We start from the raw sequence: 22,734 nt of genomic DNA on the forward strand, positions 1-22,734 counted from the left end.
CCACGTGGGGCCTGGGGCTATGAGGGGCAGGGCAGCAGGTGCCAGGCACAGGACCCAAAGGAGCCAGCCTGAGCCCGGCTGGGTTTATTCTTTATTTGGCGTTTGTCGGAGCAGCAGTGTGAGCCGGGCTGTGCAGCTCCGGTCGGCAGGCAGCAGTTGGCAGTGTGGGCAGGGAAGGGGCTACCCGCATGCTCGGTGTGTGTCGGGCAGCCCAGAGCAGTGTTTTGGGTGTTGGAGCAGCTGTAGAGCTCGGTCCCAAGCAGGATCTGAGGAGATGCTGCCAAAGGCTAAACACATCTGCTCTGATGGGACATGCGGGTGCTGGATTCTTTTGCTGGCTGGTCTGTGCTTTGTGCATCCATCAGTCAGGAGGGGTCTCCGTCCCCAGAGGAAAGTCCCTGGAGTCCCAGGTGCAAGTCAGTGTTTGCTGGTCATGAGCTTTATTACGATGCCGAGCGCAAGCACGGTGATGGCTGCAGCCACTGCCAGCCCGCGCCGGACGATCAGCTCCTTGGTGGACATGGCGCTGCCCGGTGGCTCTCCCTGGGGCTCCGGCTGGAAGGTGGCTCCCTCCAGCCTGGTGATGCCCGTGAGCACCACGCCGTTCTGCGCTTCCACCCCCGCTGCAACGACAAGGGGATGGGGTCAGCAAAGGCTTCTGGGCTCGAGGGTTTTGCCTGAGGTCTGACAGTGCTGTACGAGCACCGCAGGCACGCGGACAGCCCCAGCCCTCAGCCGTACCTACGCAGCCCCGCACTGCAGCAGCTGGGAGGTGAACGTGGGGTGGTGGGGTCGGTTCTGTACCAGAGGGCAGTGCTTTGCAGGGGGGTTCGGGGCCCGGGTGCAGCTCCTCTAGTGGCAACGGGGTCACTCCTGCGCGGTGCTGAGCCTGGGGGAACAGCCGAGCGCAGGGAAGTGGCTGTGGTCCCGGATGCAGAACCCTGGGTTTTGCCATCCCAGCCCGCCACAATCACAGTGAGGCTGCTGGGGACCATCCAGCAGGGTGGGCATGCTGCCGCGGTGTGCGGTTACCTCCTCGGCCGCCTTCCTCCAGTCCATGCGGGAGATGTAGACGATGAAGCAGGTGCAGAGCATGGCGACGCAGACGAGCATGCTGAGCCACAGCCCTGCGAGGGCATGCTGGCATCAGCTGGGCACCACCACCAGACAAACCCAACGGGGACATCACTGAGGTCAGCAGGGACATTGGGATGGGGCTGCCCAGCAGAAATGCTTTTCCCCAGTGTGATTTAGAGCTCCCACCAGTTGCAGGGACCATCCCAGTCCGCCCTAGTGTGCCCAGTCCCCAGCAGCCCTGCAGAGCCAGGCAGGGGTCATGGCAAGCTAGTGGTGGTGCAGGGGGAGCTGCATCCATCCGAGGGGAGAAGATTTTGGGGGTGCAGAGCTTCCCACCCCTGGGGCTGGTACCTATGACACCGATCCTGGCCACGAAGAGCAGCACGACTGCCAGGGGCAGGCCCATGCCGTAGTAGCTCACGGCGTTGAGGATGGCGCCGAATTTCTGCTTGCCTATGCCTCTGAGCACCCCACTGCAGGCGCCCTGTGGGGAGAGGGAGGGAGGCTGGGGCCATGTGGTGCACCTGGGGCCGAATTCGGGGCTGTGCTGCTGCCCCAGGGTGCTGAACAGACCCTGAGGACAAGGCTTCCCATGCCTCTGATGGCTATTTCTGTGTCTCTGCCCCATCCTGAGGGATGGCATCTTTACATGAGCTTGGTGTTTTCTAATGGGTACTCCCAGGTAGTTGATTTTCAACACCGAGGTCCCCTAGTGACAGTAGCAATGTCCCCGGGGACTTACACACATGGCTTCGAACAAATGGAAGACGACGTAGACAGGCATGACCCAGGCCACCAAGTCAACGATCTCCCTGGGGACAGAGAAGAGCCAGCGGTTGCTTTTAGGAACAAACATCCGTGCGCCGGGGCCAGGAGCTGGGGACACTCACTTGTCGCTGGTAAAGATATATCCCAGCACGTCCTTTGTGGCGGCTAAAATGGCCCCCATGGCTACGCAAAATAACCCTGGAAAACAGAGCCAAGAGGTGAGAGCATCCTGACAGCGACGGGGAGCCCGGGGCAGGTGGAGGGAAAGATCAGGGGATGGCACCACCACCTGCTCCTGCTGTGCCAGCCGCGGCACAGCCCTGACCTGTGCAGAGCAGGCTGGTGGAGGAGGACCTCTTGGATGTCTCAACGTCGCCGGCGCCCAGTGCGTTCCCCACCTGCACGCTGGCAGCTGTGCCGAGCCCCAGCGGGATCTGCAACCACAGGGTTTTGGCCAGGTAATGGGGCCAGTGCAACGACAGCAGCAGCAAAGGGAGAAGGAGAGCGGGGTTTAATTTAGGATATCTCTGTGGGAGGGGGAGGCAGGAGCAAGGAGAGAGGGGGGAGATGTGGAGACCGGAGTTGGCTGGAGTTGATTTTGGCTGCGTATCCATGCTGGGATTCCCCTTAGGGAGCCCGGTCTGAACTAAAAACCCCCAACCCTTACCATGAAGGCGACGACGGACACCTCGTAGATGATGGACTGCGCCGAGAGCTCTACGACACTCAGCAGCCCTGGGGACAGAAGGGCTCAGCGCCGCGTTCAGGCACCCCCAAAGTGCCATCTCAGCCCCCACGCTGCCTGTGGTGCCCCATCGCACCCTGGCAGCCCCCCTCCCCGCTGACCTATCAAGAAGCTCCCAATTTCGTAGGTCCACCACTCGATGCACATCATGAGCATGCTGGGGATAGCCAGGGAGGTGAAGCTGTCCCATTCCAGCAGGCACTCGCTGGACCAGCCTGTGGAGAGGAGACACGTCACCCGATGGAGACCAGAGTGACAAAGTGTCACCCCTGAGGGTGCCCAAGGCAGCTGGACATGCCACTCGCACCGGGACCTGTTTGCAGATCCCCAGCACAACACCTGTGGGCTTCGTGGCACCTCCGGCCACAGAGCATGCACTCAGGAGCGCCACTGGTGGAGCGGAGCAGTGCAACGCCCAGCTCAGCCTTCCCCGAGCAGAGCATCTGAGGACAACTTCGCGCCTACGTCTGTGCTCATCCGGCTTTGGGGCTGAACCCTCAACACCTCGGCAGGAGGTTTCCTTCCTCCAGAATTAATGTTTACTGCGCGGCACTCGGCCAGCGCTCACATGACGAGCTGCCACCAAAGCGGCGCTGCGTTCCTGGGCTGGGGTTAATGTTTCCCCTCCAGGACTAACATCAGTCACTCAGAAGAATTGCTGGAAGATTTAGGAACGTGTGTAAAGCAGGAACCGGTCAGCGATGCCTTACCTCCCCACGTCTTCACGTGGAGCTTCTTGCCTACAATATACAGGAACAAGAAAATGGTTTGAGAATACTGAGCAACAGTGTTGGCCCAGGCAGAGCCCCTGGAAAGGAAATGAGAACGGTCGTTAGCATCACACTCACACCTCCCCAGGAGCAGGGTGCTGGAACCCAGGGTCCCACCATGCCCCATGAGCAGCAGCTACAGCTTGTGGTGCTGATTTCCCCACAAAATCACTTTTTTTGTGTTGTTTTTACCCCCAGGGGCACTACTCACGTGATTCCCAGGTGGAACACGTAGAGGAAGATGCAGTTGGCGATCACGTTGACGATGTTACCGACGATCCCGCTCAGCACCAGGGGCCACATGATCATCTGCAAACAGGAGGGGATGGGGCTGCAGCAGCTGCGGGGAGGCCCTCGCCAACCCCAATCCCCGCAGCTTTCACAGCCAGAGAGAGGAAACTTCTGATGTTGTCGCCAGCTTGGAAAATGAGCACTTTGAACGTAAAATCCCAACATGGGGACACGGGAAGGGAAGTTCATCAGGCAGAGGGATGCAGTTGTCTGTGTGATGGGGCGATGTCCAGGGCAGAGCTGCTCTGTGGTGCCTTAGACAAATGCTGCCTTGCCATGGGGAGTGGCGTGGATGAAAATCCACGTGTGGTTGAGGGATCCCTGAGCTGGGAGGATCCTCCATGGGCTCAGGGCTGCGGGACCCACCTGGTTCTGCAGGTACCTTGTCTCCAGGTTGTACAGAAAAACCGCCTGGAAAGCAAAGGGGTGCATGAGCCAGGGCTGGCTCTGAGTGCAGGCTGGGCTGCAGAAGTGGAAAATGTGTGGCCAGCACCCAGGACTTACCGGGAGAGCGGGGACAAATGCCATCACGTAGAGCTGGGTTAACCTGGGGGACACGAGAGCCACGGTCAGTGAGGGACCATGGCCACCATCCCCCCATCATGCTGGGGAGGGACAAAGCAGGGTCCCCTGGAGACCACCTGACCTGGAGACCTCGGGGTCCTGGTGGAGGAGGAGCAGGAGCTGCTCGATGTTGATGAGGATGGCACAGCAGGGGAAGCAGCAGAGCAGGAGGATGAGGGTGGCACGTTGCAGGATCACCCCCACGCGCAGCAGGTTCTTGCTGCCGTAGGTCTGCGGGTGAGAGGATGGCAGTGAGTGCTGGTCCTGAGCACGCTGGGCACTGCCTGGGAAGGACTGGGAATTTCTTTGGGAGCTCAGCACTCCCTGTTATGGGGTGGCTGCTGGGGCTCTGCAGTGCCTGGGCAGCAACAGGTAATGCCAGAAACCCCTGTGTCTTTAGGGTAAGTGGCAGTGTTACCCACCTGTGATATCAAGGTGTCACATGCTGAAGACAAACCGTATCCTACAGAGATGGCAGTAACATTTATAACCTGGAAAAGGGAATAAGAAATGACAACAGGGGAGTATTTAAGGCTTTCAGGGAGGGAGAGAGGGAGAGCAGCTAAAAGGAAAGAGAGAAGTCTGAGGTCTCCTCTGTCCCTGCAGGTCACAGGCAGCCCCAGCTCTGTCCCCATATCCCACCCCAGCATTAGCGGGTCGGGGCTGGTACCCAGCACTGGGGCAGCCCTGCAGCATTCTTACCGCAATGGCCAGCGTGACGGAGGCCAGCTCGACCTTGCCCAGGTGGCCGCAGAATATGGAGCTGACGAGGTGTATCAGGAAAATCATCAGCTGGATCAGGATCTGAGTGCAGAGAGAAGAGGCGGAGGTGAGCAGGGGTGCCTCTGCGGGGGACACCTCAGGGCTAGGGGACAGGAGGGCAGTGTGTTTAGCAGCCCTGGGGGTTCATTTCATCCAGGAGCTGTTGAAGGCTCCGCTGGCCGAGGTCCCTGCTCCTCGCTGTGTCGGCTGTGGTCGGTGCAGCCCCGGTGCTCGCCTCCCGGGGTCCTTACCAGCGGCCCTGCCAGTACCAGCAGCTTCTTCGTGTCCTCCCAGAAGTTGTCCGGTACCAGGCGCTGAAGCCAGCAGCGTTTCTTCCTGCAGCCACCGGCTGGGAGCGCGTGCTGCCCGGTGGCCATCGGCTCGCTGAAGCCGTTCTCCTCCGGGAGGCTCACCCGCTTCATGCTGCCGCTCTGCCAGGGAGTGAAACGACCCCTTCCTCTGCGCTCTGTTAATGCTGCCGTGTGCCGTGGCTCCTCCAGGGCGAGCAATGTGTAACCCGGGGTGTGAACTTCACCCAGGCGAGCTGGCTGCGTGTGCCCTGCGGCTGGCAGCGATGGGGAGCGCAGGTAGGGTCAGGGCAGGGCACAGGGCTGGGAGCAGCGCGGATCCTGCGTCCCACTGTGGGCAGTGCAGAGGAGCCCAGGCATGCCGTGCAAGGTGCTCACAGCCTGCCCTAAGCTGGGGTAGGGGCTGAGACTTCCCAAATCACCCCTGTGAGTGCTCATACCCTGCTCCGCTGTGGCTCTGCCGGCCCATGAGCAAGACGGTCGGCCTCCTCTTCCAGCGGAGATGAAGGGTTCATGGGTCCGTCTGCTGTCAGCTCCTGACTCCAAGTGCTTTGCCAGCAGTTGCTGGGCCCCTCTCATCCCAGCAGAGGTGGCCAAGACAAGCCGGCCCCATTGGCTCCAGCTGTCAGCCTCGCACAGCACGGCAGCGTCAGATTTCACCGTCACCACTCTGCCAGGCCAAATATAGCATCCTGCCTCAGCCTGGCGCAGGGAGCCGGGGGGGCTCAGAAGCTGTCACCATGGGTGCAGACCCTCTCTGGCGCAGAGAAGCTGGGGGCTCTGTGCCCATGTGGCAGAGCAAGGGACTGTCCTGCTCTCCAGGGCTGTGCTGCCAGAACTACCAGGACTGCGAGCATGCCTTCTGCATCCTCCAACACCCGGGCACTGCAAGACCGTGTTTACCACCTGCTCTGAACTCCTGCATGGCCTCTTCTCTTCATCCACAGGCACCCAGCGCAGCCTGACGGGTGACGCCATCCACCACTGGATGTGGTGCCCATCTCTGAGTACTGGCTGTGCTGCAGAACCTACGGCATCGCTGCTCCACACAGCTCCAGGTAAGAGCAGGAACGTGGGACAGGGCTCGGTGTAAATGTCAGGGGGGTGGGCAGTGCACAAGGACCCAAGGCATTCCCTTGGCAGTACCGCAGCGGGGTACGACACCACCCAACCCGTGTGGCTCAGCAGCAACATAGAGTGAGGAAGGTGTGCAAGGTCCTGGCTGTGGCTACAGCCAAAGCCAGCTTCAAGCCCCTGGACCAGGAGTTTGAGGCTGCTTTTAGGGCTATTCTCATGAAAACTGGTCATTCAGCACCCCCTCGACATGCGTCTCTGTGCCAAGAGCTTGGATGTGCCAGTGACCCACCCAGGTCATGTTCATACCACATTAACAGCCCAAGGTTTATTCAGAAAACTTTATTGTATTAAAAGCCCACATTACAGAAGTGCAAAGAAGAGCTGATTTAGGCCCTGTGCCTGTCACACACCAGGTAGAACAGGGTCAGAGACCTGGCAGAGTCATCAGCCCTTTTCCCACACAATTGGCCCTGCACAGCACTGCTGCAGCAACAGAGAGTGGGCTCTGACGCACCGAGACACAGGCACAGGGTGGTGTGTGAGGGACGGTGCTGTGCAGGCAGCACAAGCCTCTGCTATTAGCAAATGCTGTGGACAAATGCTCCCAGGAGGAAGCAGGACAGCAGCATAAGGTCCCTGTCTCCATCCCTGGCCAGCCCCAAGGCAGGCTCCAGCCTCCCCCAAGTGACATCCCCCAGGCAGTGCTGGAGAAGCGACCAGCTCTTACACACGTCCAGCCCAGGTACTGCACGCTCACCTCCTTTAAGAACTACAGATGTAGCGTAAGATATTTTCAGTTAACCAGCGATGGAGCCAAGTGTCTCTACCAGGTGCTGAGGGGGAAATCCCTTCCTGCACCGTCCCCCTGGGACATTAGCACCTGCCCTCCTGCACACGCAGCCACTTTCCCAGTGGCACACTGGTGCTGCCTCTAGCTGTTAGCGGTCAGAAGCCGGACCAGCACGCCTGCCAGCAGCACAGCGAGGGCAGCAGCAGCAGCCAGCACCCGGCGGACGATCAGGGCCCTCCACGCCACAGGAGGAGGAGCAGAGATGGCCGCAGGTTCCTCTTGTGTGATGAGCTCGTGGTCGGGGTGCCTCTCACCTCCCACCATGGTGTCAGGCAGTACCACGGTGTCTAAGGTGTCTATGTCCACGGAGATGTAATCTGTGCAAGAGAGGTGAGTGTGGCAGGGAAGCCAAGGTGCAGTCAGGAGCTCCCAAGTCTGAAGCTGGGAGCACCAGTGACAGTCCTGAGGGTCCTCTGCCAAGGCTCACGGAGGCTGGGACACGCAGCAGTAACAGGGACAGGTGTGCTCTGGCTCTTCCCTGGAGCAGCCAGGGTGGTGACAAGGGTAACGGGGACTGGTGCCAGACACTGTGGTCTCTCCAGCCATAGGGGCTGACAGGAGAGACACCACTGGCATGACCCTGAAGGAGAGGAAGGGATGGGTGGAGAATTAGGGCTCCCTCCCTGTTGTCAGGCCTGGTTACATACCCACAGCAGATGTTTTGTTAGCAGCTGTGCCGTTGGAGTTCACATCTTCTAGCTGTTTTTTCAGTCCAGCTCGGATCTGAGCCTAAAAACACGTTGAAGAGTTGTCGTTCTCAGAGCAGAGATGTGCTGCCCAGCCAAGCAAACTTGAGCCTCCTTCCTCCACCCTCTCAAAGAAACCATGCTCAGCACCAAACTACTCCTGTGCTACAGCAGAGGGACAGATCCTGTGTCGCTTTGCTCCCCCCCAGACAGCTGTACCATACTGGGGCAGGAGCCAGCCTAACACCTTTGAAGAGTTGCTGCAGGAAAGCACCAGTCTCACCTCTTCTGCAGCTTTCTTCCAATCCATGCGGATGACAAAAGCTGAGAAGGACAGGGATTGCAAGGAGATGCAAACGATCATCCCCACCCACAGACCTGTAAAAATGGAGAGGTATTTTAGCATGGGCTTGAGGAAACCCAGCTTTTGCCAATCACTGCTAAAAGGCCCTAGGACTTCAGTGGGGTGAGATCATCATCCCCAAGAGAAACAGGGCTGCCCTGAGAGGCAGTGAGGAGGAGCAACGCCTGGGTAGGTCCTGTGCTGGGAGCAAGCTCAGATTTCCCAGTTGCTGGAAGCAACGCAGAGCCTGCCTCAGCAAAACACATCAGTGTGTACTTCGGCCCCACCGACCCGAGGGAGGATCTCAAGTCCCAGGGCTGAACCTTTGCTCAAGGTGCAGGGTTTGGCCCTGCAGCTCCTACCCAGCCAGACTCCCGATGCCAAACGCAGGATGCACCTACCTAACACCCCCATCTTAGCTGCAAACATCAGCGAGATGCCGATGGGCAGCCCGATGGCATAATAGCCGACAGCATTGGCGATGGCACCCAGCTTCTGCTTCCCTGTGCCTCTCAGCACACCGCCACAGGTCGCCTAAGGAAAGCAGGCAGAGGGTGAACACATGGGCAGCACGTGTCATGACTGGTACCGCCACAGGGCAGCTGGGGTATTGGCACAGCCCTGCAAACAGGGGAGCCCAGAGAACCGTCCCACAGAGCCCAGAGGGACCAAAACCAGGTCACAGACAGCATGGTTTCCTCTCCTCCCGGCTGCTGAGCCAGGCAGAGAGCACGGAGCCATTTGCAGGCACCGAGGGGTGAGCGGCAGACTTCAGCATGCTGTCCACACTGCCTACATCTCCCTCCCAGGGACACGACAGAAGAAAGCAGACTGACGCTGCTTTCTAATGAGTTCTACGAGCACTGCCACTGTGCTGTGAGAGCTGGATCTTCAGAGATGTCAGAAGTTTGCTTGTTTTGCTCTGAAAAGGTAGTAAAAAGCTTGACAGGAGGAAAAGAGGAAGAACTGGGCTGTTCTGCAGCAATGCCAGTAGGCATCTGCAAGCACAGGGGACACTGAGGTGCTACAGGTAATGCAAGTAGCTGCTGTGACAGCTTTTTCAGAGTGCTTCTCTGTATCATTTTAACAGATCAAGAAAGAGCTTAAGTCAGCCTTGTGCTATCCATTGCACCCCAGTCTGCAGAGAGGGATCGCTCCATGTGCTGGAATACTCACTGCTGCTGCATCAAACAAGTGGAACGGAGCAAAGATGATCATCACTTTGGACACCAAGGTAACGATCTCCCTGTGGAGACGATGTATGTACTGATCAGGGAAAGCAGCATGCCTGGTCCCAAGGAACTCTGGTTCTGACACATCTCCTGGCCCACTGCAAAGCCTGCTCCCGGCCCACGAGACTTGTGGGGAGTGCATACAGCTTGGGTATGGTATCGTCCCACCCTCAGCAGCATCCACGCTGCCCAATGACACCTGGTGGTGGGGAGGAACCTTTGGGGAACACATTTGCCAGATGGATGTTTATGAACTGTATCCCTCTGAGTTGCTTCCGGGGCAGATCGCATTCTCCGGAAAGTTACCAATACTCCAAAAGCTGTTAACTCACTTGTCATTGGTAAAGATGTAGCCCACCACGTCCTTTAGGGTTCCCAGTAACGTTGCAACCACCACAGCAAGAACTTCTACAAGAAAAAGAAATAGTGGAACAGCTTGCCTCAAAGGCAGCATGCTCCTGGCCAGGCCCAGACCTCCGGGGCTTCATGTGATGGGAACTGGGCTTGGCTGACCTCCAGCTGTTACTGCAATAGAAGACAAGTCTGTTTTCTCCACTTTCTGCCCAGATGCTCCATCCACCTTCTAGAGGTGGAAGGCAGAATGCTAAATTGCATTTTTTATTGGAGCCTTTGCACCAGGTTCTTAACAGAGCAGAAGAGCCAGGGTCCCACCCTGCCCAGAGGGCCCAAGCAAGTGGCAAGTGGGTTGGGGTTGTTGGTGGGGTGCCCCCAGCCCTGTGAGAGGTGAACTGAACCCGGTGCTGATATCTGTCTTTTATTCCCCTCTGCAGGGGCTTAGGCTGACCTGTACACAGCAGGGCAGTGATGCAGGAGGTCTTGGCTTGCATTACATCCCCTGATCCCAAGGCATTGCCCACTCTGACACTCACAGCCACGCTGAAGCCCAGAGGCACCTGAGTATCAGGAGACAAAGAGGAGGTGAGTGGCAATTAAAGCCTGCACCAAATTTTCTTCTTCCCCAGTAGGGAATCTGGGGCAAATTGCTAACACCCACCCCCACACTACTCCCTGCCCAATGTGCAGAATCTTTTGGGAAGCACCAGAGCAGGCTGGAATTGAAACAGACCCCCCCGCCCCCCCCCCCACACACACACACTTCGGTGAAGCAGTCACACACACGAACACAATGACATCAGTGTGAGCAGTTTGGATATTCTCTGCGCAAGGACGGGCAGATGCAGTAAAGGGATTTTTTCATCTCCAGCACAGCCCTGGATGTGCAGCTACACAGTAGGCTTGAGAGTTATCACCTGCCTGGTATTGGTATTGATTCCTGCTTCCCTCCCCAGCCTTGGTCTGCAGCACCATTGTCTGGGGCATCCTCCCAAGCTGATCCCAGTTTAATGCACCCAGCCCTTACCATGTAAGCTGCAGAAGAGAGCTCGTAGATGACTGACTGCGCACCCAGCTCCACCACACTGAGCAGTCCTGGAAAAGATTCAGCACTTCCTTCATTAGGTCAGAGTTAAAACTCCTCCTTTGCTGACAAGGAGGCAGTGACTACATGGTTCCCATCTCATAGATGCAGCATCCTACAGAATCAGCCCTGGAGACAAGGACGCTGCTGGCAGGAGATGCTCAGGGACACAGAAGAGGTGGCCACTAGGGCAGGCATGGCTGGAGGATGCCCTGCTGCACCAGAGGAAGAGGACTGGGACTCACCTGCCAAGAAGCTCCCGATCTCGAAGGTCCACCACTCAATGCACATCATGAGCATGCTGGGCACAGCCAGCTGGATGAAGGAGCCCCAGTCCAGGAGGCAGTCCCTGGTCCAACCTGCAAGGTAGGAGTGAAGCAGCGTGAGTGCACTCTCTCTCATCCCCCAAAGGGGAGCCACACACTTTTCTGGACGCTGCAGGACAGCATCCCAGCCACAGCTCCCAGCACATCAGCTTAGTCTTGCTGTACTGCAGTGCATCCCTGAGGTAGGTAAGGTGATCAAGAATGAACCTGGTTCCCCAGAAAGGCCTTACGATCATGTCTACAGCCTCGCCTCACAGTCAGGGGGTGGTAATGCCTTTGTCAGACCTACACCTCAGGTGCTGGTGACTGTGCCAAATCCCCAGGGCCAGACGCTGGTATTTTGAAGGCCTAACCCACAAACAGTACCTCCCCAGGTCTCCATATGGATCTTCTTCCACCGCACATAAAGGAAGAGGAGAATGGCCTGGGTGTACTGAGAAACAGTGTTGGCCCAAGCCGAGCCCCTGGGGAGAGAAACAGGCAGATTACAAACACCGCCCTCAGCCACTCCTCAGCTCCAGCAGGGGACCTGGTGGCACCCATGTAAGTCTCACTGCAGATACGGAGCAAAATCACCCCCCTGCCTTATCTGTCCAAGTTGGCTGACTTTGGGCAGAACACTGCAGAACTGGGCACCCAAAGAAAAACCCCTACAGCCCTGAGCAAACCCCTGCACCCCCAGAGGGGCTGTCACCACCTCTGCTCACACTTACACCATGCCCAGCTTCAGTGCATACAGGAAGAAGGCGTTCATGACCACATTGAGGATGTTGGCTGCAATTCCTGTCACCACCTGAGGTAAAATGATCGCCTGGAAGCCAAGGAGAGACTTTGGAGTTTGCTTCCCCAGCACTGTCCAAGCCCCCAAACCTGCAGCCACCACCCATGGAATACTAGGGAGACCTTCAGCAGTGTTCAAGGAGAAAGCCAAGAAGGTGGCTCTCACTTCAGGTAAGGCTGGATTGTGTTAGACACACAGAAGGCAGCATGCAGGGCTCAAGAGCTGGTGCAGAGCTGGGAGGAAGCAGTGGGGGAATGGAGCAACCCAAGGGTGGTTCCCATGAGCTCTCCCTGTCCCGCAGGGCCAGCTGGAGGCTGTGGTTCACACATTCCTCAGCCCAGCTCTCACCACGACAGGAAGAATTTAGATCCTCAACTTTATCCATGTTGCTAGGAATACCTTTAACCCATGGCCCAGAGCCCAGTTAGTTACACAATACCTGACTTAGTAAATATCTTGTCTGCAGCTGGTACAGAAACGCCGCCTGTAAAAGTCAGGATTCATTTCATCAGCACTGCCATACCATGGTTCAGCAGCCAGCTACAATTTAACACCTGCAGCTAGGTCCTTCCCAGGGCTCTCACACGGCCGTGTCAGGGTGCCACAGCCCAGCACGATGCCTGAAACCTTGTGCTCTGTGTTAAGTTTGGTGTCTGCTGGTACTGGATGCACCACAGGCCAAGAGTAACAACAGGCACCAGTCCCGTTCCTGCTAGGCACAGAGATCAGCCTCCAAACGGGAGATCTCCCATGCTTCCTCATCAGCATGGGAGAGCAGAGTCTGGAAACCTTGGCAGAAAGCATTAACCTACTGGCACTTACTCTCCAGGGGTACTGCTCCAACTTAGAGGAGCCTCTTCAGAGAGGCTGAGTAAGCAGCCAAGAGCCCAGTGGCTGCATGTGCTAAGAGTGAGCTGCAGCTTTTATCACAGAGCTGAGTGAGCCCTGCAGCCGCTGGTTCCAATGTCCAGAGCTTGTTACTTGTTGGGCAGAGACGTGGCCTGTAGTAAAAGCCTCTGCACACTAAGATGAAAGGCTGCATGTTTGCTGGTCCAGCAGCTACTGGTCGGTGCACATCCACTAAGGCCTAAGATCAAGGTGCACATTGTAAAACCTGAAATCATGCTGCCCTGTGATCCGCAGTGCAAGGATCCTTCCTCCTTTCCCCATGTTAAAGGGATACAGAGCTTCTAATAGCTTTAGCAGCAACTTACAGGAAGAGCTGGAATAAAGATCATCACGTAGACCTGAGTTAACCTGGAAAGAAAGATGTTTACTCAGTTAACGATACAGGAAAGCAAGAGCCAAACCAAGCAGCACTGCATTTGAGCTCCACGGAGCCTTGACTTCAAGACTACCCAGCAACCCAGCCACAGCCAAATGCCCAGCCCAGGAGGGCTGGAGGAGATACATCAGCCACTGCCACTGCTAGCAAGCGGAGAGCTGATGGGCACCCACTGCAGTCCTCCAGCTGCAGAGGACACAGAGGCCTCAAATCCCAGGCAGACTGGCCCAGGGAAGGTTCAGGGACTCTTTCACCTGTTAATGGGGGTTTCTGTTGGCTCTGCTAGCAAGCAAGGTCCCAGAAGTCACCCTGTTCTGAGCCAGGGGCTTGGAGGGCTGAGACCTGACACGCTGCTGACCAAAGAGGGATCGGATTCAATCTCACCCCTGACCTGGAGACCTCAGGGTCCTGCTGGATGAGCAGGAGGAGCCGCTCTGTGTTGATGAAGAGTGCCCAGCAAGGGAAGCAGAACAGCAGCAGGATGAGGATCCCTCGCTGCAGGATGGTGCCCACCTGTTTCAGGTTCTTGCCACCATACGTCTGCATGAGGACAGAGGACCAAGGTGAGAGTTATGAAGAGCCAAAGGATCTGGGCAAGTGCTCAAGACTGGAGCAATAGACTGATTAAATACCTTTCCCCCCTGCTCCCAGGAGTGGCTAGCACCAGGCTGGTTGGGTTTAGCTGTTTCTCAGATGGATTGCACCTCCCTTTGCTACCCAGGCATGACCCAGTGCTCCCTTGGGAGCCCATCTCAGCTCCATCCCTTGCCTGTACCCCTCCTGCCCCATGCAGAGGGAGCACGCTCCAGACAGTGCGTGTAGCCCCAGGCTGGCTGGAAGCTGCCATCCTCCCACCCTTTGTACCCAGACCACGCTGCGTAGGTGAGATGTTCCCAACCCAACCCCACCAGGTACAAGAAAGGGGGAGCTGCAACTTACCTGGGACATCAGTGTGTCACATGCTGAGGCCAAACCAGAACCGATGGAGATGCCTGTCACATTGATGACCTGGAGGAGACACAAGTGACTTGGGTTGCAAGGGAAGACCTGTCCCTAAGCACTGTGTCCCTCCCAGCTGGGTGGGGAGACAGTTCAGCTATGGGTTTTTGGGAAGTTTCCAGTCTTTCTCTGTTTCTCAGAATAACACATTCATGTTACCTAAATAGTCTCTTCCCTGTTCTGATGTGAAAAGGAATCTTTACCACAGGGTGAATATCTAAAGGACTACAAACAGTGCTGCTCCTCAGCGCACACACACCTAGGTCTGGCAGCTCCAGCTCCCTGACCAGCTGTTGGCCTTGCACCAGCACAGTCATTACTGCTCAGCTCCCATCTCCTGCCTCTGTTCAGGGCAAAGGAAGGAACAATTTGGTGGATGCAATGTTTGCATTGCATCAGGCCGTGCTGATACACAGGGTCATCAGATAAACATTCCTACAAGACTTCTTTTTGATGTCTCAATTTACATGCTTTAAATCAGAGGAGAAGCAGAGTAATACATACAGACACAGCCAGCGTCACGGCATCCAGCTCGGCTTTTCCCAGATGGCCGCAGAATATGGAGCTGACCACGTTGATCAGGAACCCCAGCAGCTGGGCTACAAACTCGGGTGGGAAGAGGAACGGTGAGGTGAGCACCCATTCAGACCTGATGAGCACCATCCCTCCCCTGCAGCTGGACCATGACCAGTCATTCGGGTTTGGACCATGACTGGTCAGGTTTGGACCAACAGCTGTATGCCTCCCACAGGCTCCCAGTGGTTTTGTCTTTCAACACCGACTGCTGCCTCCAATGGTATTTTGGTGTTGCAGTCAATTTGCCAGATGTCTTTGTTTAGCTGGGGCATAACGGCTCCCCTAGAAAGCCTCTTTTCCATCATGAAAACCAAGTAGAAAGAAAATAAAAAATCCCAGTGCTTCCATGCATCTGGGAAAAGCTCAGCTCCACAAACCACACTGTCCTCTCCTCCTGCAGAGATGCTAAGTCCAGCCTGCTTGTTCCTTGCCAGGGGCTACAGCAAGACTTGGCGATGCTGTTGCAGAGACTGGGCTCGAGCCCTCATTTTCCCTTGGCAAGAGGACAGCCCCGCTCCAGCACGCGAGGCACAGAGCTGTGGCACAGCTAGGATTGGATGGGAAGAGCTAGAGACCCACTGACAGGCGGGCATGGCTGGCGACCATGGGGCTGCTCTTGCTCCTTTCCTCCCAGCAGTCGGCAAGCCCAGACCGCTGGAGAACCAGCTCCTGTGGGGCCCAAGGAAGAACCTAACAAAACCTTCTCCTGCCCCGACCTCCCGCTGCTGCCTACAGATGCAGCATCCTCTCAGGCCCCGCCATGTCTAGGCTGTGAGTAATCCCCGCAGGAGAGGTCTGTACAGATTGCTCCAGCGCAGGGTTTGACACGAAATGAGTGTGAACTAAGAAGACCTACACCTGGAAGACAGCTGTAGGTTTGGTTTTGAGGTTATCGACGCCCACAGAGCAGCGCACTGTGCCAAAGGTAGAAGCGCTGGGGGCACGGGACTAGGGCTGATGCATTCTGCTACAGAAACAGAAACCAGTCGTTACTTCCTCTGCTGTCCTTTTGCACCAGGTCGGTGTGAGATGTCAACGAGGGCATCTCAGCGATGTCCTGAAGCTGGTCCTTAGCTACCACGTAGAGCAGAAGGCTTCAGTTACAAAGTTTCGTGTCTGAGGGATTCAGGCCGGGGTCTGTTCCTGCCCTTGGACAAGGACCCTGCTGAGGGCTGTGCTGCCAGACCTGGGCTGGGAGATGATGGGAAGGGGCTGCCAGAGCCAGCACTGGCTCCACGGGGCGAGCAGGATGAGGAAGCCCTGTGACAGCAAGCAAGCACCCGTGTGCCAGCGAAGGGCTAAATGGTGGCGGTTTAATGCTTTAATCCCAGCCCACCGGGTGCAGAGGAGCACGGAGCCGAGCCAGCCCCGGTGAGCATGAGCGAGGGGAGGTGAAAACGGAGGCTTCGGAGCCTGCCTCTCCCCGCGGGGCAGGCTGAGGGCGGGCAGCGCCCCGCTCCCCTCAGCGCCCCGCTCCCCTCAGCGCCGCCGCCGTTACCCGCCCTCCCGCCCGCGCCCGGTTTCTCTCGGCGGCCCCCTCCATCCCCTCAGGCCCCCGGCTCTCACCACCGGCCCCGCCAGCCGGGCCAGCTCCCGGCTCTCCCGCCGGACGCCCGCGGGGAGGAGGCGCCGGGCTCCCCGCAGGCACCGCGCCGCCAGACCGCCCGCCGCCGCCGTCGCCATGGGCTGAGCCGCCGATCTCCCTCCCCCGGTGCCGCCCGCCCGCCTTATGGGCACGGCCCGGGCCGCCTCCCCGCCCCCGGGGCCGTGGGGGTGCCGGCTGTGGGCGGTGCGGGCCGGCACGGCTCGGCTCGGCACGGCGGGGGCTGGGGCCTCGCCGCCCTGCATGGGCTTGGAGTCGGGGCCCCGCCGGGCTGAGCTTGAGGGGGGCATTCCACATAGGCAGAGGTGTTGGCCGCAGCCCAGCATGGGGTTTGGGGAGGCTGGGGAGCCCCCTAGGCGTGGGTTTGTTAAGCAGCGTCTGTGGGATGGGGACACGCGTGGGCTGCCTCCCCCAGCTCAGGGGTAGGGCTGGGACCCTGTAAAAATGTCCCAAGGTCACACACACACAGGGGGATGCGGGTCTGCCGAGAGCCCCTCAACAAGGTTTGCTCATCAAAGGCAGGGATTTCTCAGCGCATCCTCCAGGGATGTTCGTTCTGCCATCAGCAGTAAGATAAGGGCAGCTGGCCCTAGGCTGCTCCATCCATCCCATGGACATCTCACCTGTAGGGGCACCTGGGGAATCACCCTCCAAAACAGGGATTTCCCGTCCACCAGTCAGGCGCTGAAACGCTTCAGCAGTGGTGCAGGGGAGTAAATATTTGAAGGTGGGACCACGTCTGGGCTGGGGTGCCCGTGGCTGTGTTTGCCTGGCACCTGGTGAGAAAAGGGGCCCTGCTTTGGGTGGGATCTGGGCCGTTAGGTGAGTGAGATTTTACCTCTGCACAGGTGCTCGTAACCAAGTAGCTGTAACAAAATCTGTTTCCAATGTGTGGAATTTTACAGTGGAAAGTGAGGCGTGTTTTAGAGCTGCTTAAATGCTGTCTCAGTGCCCTACAGCTGTGATGCCACCAACCAGAAATGTAAAACCTTGTTAATGTGTCACTTACCCCCTTGCTGCTTCAGCTATAACGTGACATCATGGAAAGCTGGGTTGTAGCGGTGGTGAGTCACAGCCTTGGGGATTTGATGTGCCATGTTAAAATCCGGGCACTGCAGGACAATGGAGTGTCTGATCCTGCTGTGATCTGGTCCTCCAGTTCCTTTTGATTTTGGTGGTACTCAAGGGGGAAAAGGCACCTTGCAAAATTCACCTGAATTCGTTTCGTCAAGAAACGCGTGTTTCACTGCAGAGGTTTTCGTTCACCGATCAACAAAACCTTTTCACAAATGAGGAGAGAACAATGTAAAGTTCAGTGTAAAGTTCCCAAGTTTATTTTAATTCTTGGGACAGTTTCCTCTTCCTTAGGCAGTGTTCACATCACTTGGTGCTCGTGCAGGAGTCTGTGCTGCCTGCGAGGCAGCACTTTTTTTTGGCAGCTATGAAGAAATAGAATTTGTTGGCAGTGAACAAGGTGCATCCTGCCTGGCAGTTGTAAGTCGGCTGCCTGATGGCTAGAGGGTTCCTGCGGTGCCGGTAGGCAGGAGGGGACAGATAAGGCTCAGATGGTGCCATTCAGTCCTCAACAAACAGCGCAAGTGTGAGTCACTTTGAAGTTTGCTGGTGACCCTGCTGAGATCAAGACCCAGGGCTGGCAAGGAGGAGGGAGAGAACCAGGCAGAAACCTGGGGAAAAGGACTATGAGAGGAATAAAACTCTTTTGTTTCAGGCTTAGGGGGGGAAATGATACCTTCCAGCCCCAGGAGCCAGGTCCTGGGCTAGTCTCTGCAGAGCCAAACATGTATAGAGGGTCTGTGATGGACGGACGGATGGACACACACATGCACACACACACACTTCTTGTGTTTTGCTGCTGCTGTTTGAAATAAAGTATTTATTTTCAGAAGAGTTGTTCTGTTTTCATGGTCACATGTGGATCCTGATCTTGCTGGGAAGCAGACTGGGTGTGATGAGCAGGGTCAGGGACATCTCCGGGTTGGGACCGTGCTGTCCCACTGCCGGCAGGAGAGGACGAGGGGCTGTGCAAGCTGAGCCTCGTGCTGGCACATTTGCTCCTTCCCTTTCCATCACGGGCACAAGGACATTGCCAGCTGCCCCGCAAGGTTCAGCAGGGCTCTTCTGCCAGAGCCCCATACAGATGGGCAGGGTCAAAGGTAGGGCTAGCCTTGACCCCAGCTGCCCCCAGCAATCCGGATGTTAACTCTGTTGCAACACCGGCTGGAAGAATTTGAAGGGTCAAATTCCTTCGGGGTGTAACATCGTCGAACTCGCTCAGTGTAGACCTCCAGACAACGTGAAGCCGTGCTGAGGAAGCCCGGTACCTCAGCACAGACCTGTTTAAAGGAGTTAATGTGTGACTGGCTACGAACCGTCTGGAGCACACAGATGGCCTGCCCTGTTGGAGCTGGTTTCAACAGCTGGGCCCCCGTGGCGTTCCCAGCAATGCTGATGTAAATCCAGAAGAATGCAGCTGAAGGGAGAAGGGTTGCAATTGCACACATCGTCAGGAGAGCAGAATCAGGCCCTTTCTCTGCAGATTTCCAGCAGGATGGCTACCCAGGGGTTTCTCTAGATATATATGTCCGTATTTTGAAATACAGCCAACATCACGTTACTAAAATAAACCTCACAAATGTACCGTGTCTGGAACCATTAAGATTAAGAGTTACCAAATAAGAAAAATCTCAGAACACGATGGATTTGTGTCAAATGCTCAACTGTTTGAAGAGCCCCCCCCCTTTCTTTTAAAAGACTTGGCTACTGGCTAATGTCCAGATACCGTGGAAAATCCACTCCTCCCTGCGTCATCTGGAGTTCAGAACACAGCTAAATTAAAAACTAAGGAGCCTTTTGCAATGAAATCAGTTTTTAAGTGCCATACCTCGGGAGCACGTGATCAGAGCTGTGCCCTGTAGCTGCGTCCTCTGATCTCAGAGGAGAGATATCAGTAAGAAAGAGGATTGAAGGAGTAGAAAAGAAGGGGGGATGGCAGGAACATCCTGTTGCAGCTCAGGATGCTCACCTGATCTCTAATGCAATCAGCCTTCTCATGTTCAAGAGGGTATCGGGCAGGTTGTATTTCTGGGGTCACAACAAAAGAACTGCTCACCCTGTTGTCCCGTATCACCAGTGCAGACATGCCTCTGTAAGAAGGGTTACAGAGAGGCTGGAAGCTGCTGTTCACAATGGATGGAATTTCTCCAAAAGGCAGTTGCCTGTTTCACAAAAGCAATGAGAAATCCAGAGTCCCGCTGGCACCCGCGAGTCCTCCTGCCTTGGCACCGCCATGCACCCACCGCCGCGTGCTGCTGCCACCCGCATGCTGGGAACCCTGCTGGAGCACTTCCCACGATAACCAGGCTGCTGGTGGACAGGAGTTTTCTTTGGTGGCTTCTTTAACCTATGGTTTTAGGTTAATCAGGCTACTGCTGCTAAAGGAAACACCCTGAGCACACCTTTTTTTTTTTTTTTTTTTTTTTTTTTTAATGCCATGGGCTTAATTTTCTCGGGCTGATGAGCATCTACCACCACGCCCTCGCATCACCGACTTTGGGCAGAAGCCATAAAGCGTGAAGAGCTTCTCCGATTGAGACAGGAAGCGTGAGCTGAGCTGGGCTTGCACCTCCCGCAGCCCAACCTGCATCCCTCCTGCCCCACCGGGATACCGGGGACCGGGCAGCGGCTGGCACCGGCTGCCCCTCGCCCGCCGGGGCCGCAGGAGCCCGAGCCCCGCTGCCGGTAGGTGTCACTTGAGGCTCGGGAACCTCCAACACGCCGAGCTTTCCTCGCTTCCATGCAGAGCAGAGACGAGCAGGAGGGAGCCGGGGATGAAATCCTTTTTTTTTTTTTTTTTTTTTTTTTTTTTCCCCAGGGTTTCTCTTCTTTGTTTGGCACTTTGGGACTCATCGGTTTCACCCTCCTTCGGACCACTTGTTCGGTATTTCCTTTCTTGTGGAAAAGACCCCAATAAACACCGATTGTGGGGAAACCAACCACAAGGCCAGTAGAAATATTTGCCAAATGCTATTTGCCAAATAGTTTGGCAAAATATTTGCCAAATACTTTAGAGAAAGGTACGGTACGCGGGCGGTGCAGTTTTAAAAGCGGTGGCTCTAAAAATGAATAGTAGAAAAAAGCAGATTGGCAATATCGCTTTGCAGACAATAAACTGTTGGGTGAAAGCCCCTCACTGTCTTTGTGCCTCTTTAATTCTGGCCCCTCAGGGTGATGCTGCGGGGTCTGTGCGTGAGCTGATGGCCACTCGCAGCCGGACCTACCAGAATTCGCACAGGTTCACCCCATTTTGGGCAGCCCCACCTTGGGGATGCTGCTTGGACAGGTCCAGCTGCTCCCTCACTTTTTCTCGTTCTGTGTTTCAGGGCATCTTATTTCTGCTTGGTTCGCTAAAAAAGAGGTCATTTTTAGTTGACTGCAGCTATAAATATCATTTTTACAGCAGAATATTTATATTGCCACATAGGTTTGTTGAGCTCAGGGCCACCGACTTAAAAAACAGATTCCTTGCCCTAATGAGCCCAAATGCTTAATTAAAGCAGATAAGGCAGGACAAATAAAAACAAGACAAAACGCCTCTTGCTTTGAACCACCTCTAGGGAGCAGGTCTTGGCAAAGGAAAAGAGAGATTGTAATGCTGTAATAATAATAATGATAATTAATTGTATTTGTAAAGCATCCCCTAATGGCTCTGGATGCTATACAACAATTTTAAATACAATTGAAAGCAGCAATAACAAGAAGCCAAGCGAAAAGCCAAGTAAGGAAGGGTTGTAAAGATAAGCGTCTTTTACAGTAGCCAGCAAGATGTAGGGCTGTTGTTTGGGGGCTCTCCTAGGAAAGCAGTCCGGGAGCAGGGGGCCGACCTGCACAAGCACACTTTCCTCACCAAAGTGTGCTTGCGCGGCACCAGGGGAGCTCTGTGCGTTTGGAGACGTGTGTGTGTGGATGCTCTGAAGCTGAAGTCTTGGATTCAGGCCCCTGGAGGCTGGGGCTGGCCGTGGCCTCGCAGGGCGGCCGCTCGAAAGTGTGTGGCTCGGGCTCAGAGCAGTGACATGGGTGTAGGGCTGCTGGTGACCTTGCTGCCCTGCATTCTGCGTGCTCGCAGGTTGCAGGCTCTGGTTATGAAGAGGAGATACGTTTTCAAGCCTGCTTTGCATGTCCCCGTTTACGCTTTATTTCCTCCCAGCCAGACGGCGTGATTCAACGCAGCCACATTTCCTCGTGTTTACACCTCCGGATCCGCTTTCGGGTTTTGGGGTCCGCCCGTCGGCCGGGCTAAACAAGACCTTGCCCCGCAATTTTGCGAACAAAGAGCGCTTTCCCCCTCGGCCGAGCCTCGGGCAGCGACCCAAGGGGACAGCCGAGAGGCCAGCGGGGCTGTGACAGGAACTGTCTGAGACCGTCCAGACCCCGTGAGGCGAGGCAGGGCCCATCCGCCTCAACCCCCCCCCCCGCCCCACCCCGGCTTCCCCTCACGGGCCCCGGGGAGGCCGGGCCGGGCCCCGGAGCGGCGGCGGCGGAGGCGGCGGGGGCGGGCGGAGGCCGCGCCTCACGGCAGCGCCCCCTGGCGGGCCGGGCGGGCCGGGCGCGGCGCAGAGCGGGGCTCGGCTCGGCCGGCGCTGGCTGCGGGGGGGAAGAAGGAGAAGGAGGGCTCGGAGCGGGATGGCGGGCGCCCTGTCGGAGGTGCTGGGCGAGGTGCTGGTGGCCGCCGACGGGGAGGAGGTGGCGGTGGCGGCGCTGGCGGCCCGCGGGGTCTCGCTGGTGGGGCTCTACTTCGGCTGCAGCCTCAGCGGCCCCTGCGCGCAGCTCGGCGCCAGCCTGGCCGCCTTCTACGGGCGCTTCAGGGGGGAGGCGGCGGCGGCCGGAGCTCAGCGCCTCGAGATCGTCTTCGTGTCGGCGGAGCAGGAGCAGCAGCAGTGGCAGGAGGCCGTGCGGGCCATGCCCTGGCTGGCGCTGCCCTTCGCCGACAAGCACCGCAAGGTGAGACCGCAGCGGGGCTGCGAGCGGGGAGCTCCGGTGGTGGTGGTGGTGGTGGTCGGGGGGGGGGGGGGGGCGGCCCCGGGTGGGGCGTGCCGGGGTTTGTCCCGGGGGGATGAAAGGGGGGCGCGGTGGGGCTGCGGGCTCGGAGCCTCCCAGAAAGTTCCTGTGCTCCCCCAGGGGCCGGGGCACGGCCGGGGCAGCGGGCGGGGGGCGGAGGGGGGCCACGAGCGGGTGG

General features: G+C 57.1%; 3 protein-coding genes across 3 annotated transcripts in view; 1 reads left to right on the plus strand and 2 right to left on the minus strand.

Annotated features, from left to right (window-relative positions):
* Positions 1 to 8: 8 nt before the first annotated feature.
* LOC121057928 (multidrug and toxin extrusion protein 1-like) lies at positions 9 to 5,895 on the minus strand. Its single transcript, XM_040532701.1, has 18 exons — positions 5,726 to 5,895; positions 5,229 to 5,408; positions 4,918 to 5,019; positions 4,638 to 4,706; positions 4,298 to 4,446; positions 4,156 to 4,198; positions 4,018 to 4,062; positions 3,572 to 3,669; positions 3,301 to 3,398; positions 2,692 to 2,805; positions 2,513 to 2,580; positions 2,171 to 2,279; positions 1,968 to 2,043; positions 1,820 to 1,889; positions 1,429 to 1,561; positions 1,033 to 1,127; positions 742 to 889; positions 9 to 623 (listed from the first exon to the last, which is right to left on the minus strand). Exons 1-18 carry the CDS (start codon positions 5,798 to 5,800, stop codon positions 418 to 420), a joined length of 1,878 nt encoding a protein of 625 aa, XP_040388635.1. The 5' UTR covers positions 5,801 to 5,895; the 3' UTR covers positions 9 to 417.
* A 791-nt stretch (positions 5,896 to 6,686) lies between these two features.
* On the minus strand, positions 6,687 to 16,786 carry SLC47A1 (solute carrier family 47 member 1). The gene is made up of 17 exons (XM_040532700.1): positions 16,445 to 16,786; positions 14,807 to 14,908; positions 14,243 to 14,311; positions 13,695 to 13,843; positions 13,233 to 13,275; positions 12,458 to 12,502; positions 11,951 to 12,048; positions 11,604 to 11,701; positions 11,157 to 11,270; positions 10,855 to 10,922; positions 10,279 to 10,387; positions 9,806 to 9,881; positions 9,418 to 9,487; positions 8,643 to 8,775; positions 8,182 to 8,276; positions 7,860 to 7,941; positions 6,687 to 7,529 (listed from the first exon to the last, which is right to left on the minus strand). The coding sequence occupies exons 1-17, from the start codon at positions 16,769 to 16,771 to the stop codon at positions 7,294 to 7,296; spliced, it is 1,914 nt and encodes a 637-aa protein (XP_040388634.1). The 5' UTR covers positions 16,772 to 16,786; the 3' UTR covers positions 6,687 to 7,293.
* A 5,307-nt stretch (positions 16,787 to 22,093) lies between these two features.
* The window catches only part of NXN (nucleoredoxin), a 56,834-nt gene continuing 56,193 nt past the window's right edge, over positions 22,094 to 22,734 (plus strand). The window contains exon 1 of the mRNA XM_040532331.1: positions 22,094 to 22,499. Coding sequence (XP_040388265.1) covers positions 22,182 to 22,499 — 318 coding nt within the window. The 5' untranslated portion in view covers positions 22,094 to 22,181. The remainder of the gene's footprint in view (positions 22,500 to 22,734) is intronic.

Source organism: Cygnus olor, chromosome 20, assembly GCF_009769625.2.
Source record: "Cygnus olor isolate bCygOlo1 chromosome 20, bCygOlo1.pri.v2, whole genome shotgun sequence".
In the NCBI taxonomy this organism is placed as follows: domain Eukaryota; kingdom Metazoa; phylum Chordata; class Aves; order Anseriformes; family Anatidae; genus Cygnus; species Cygnus olor.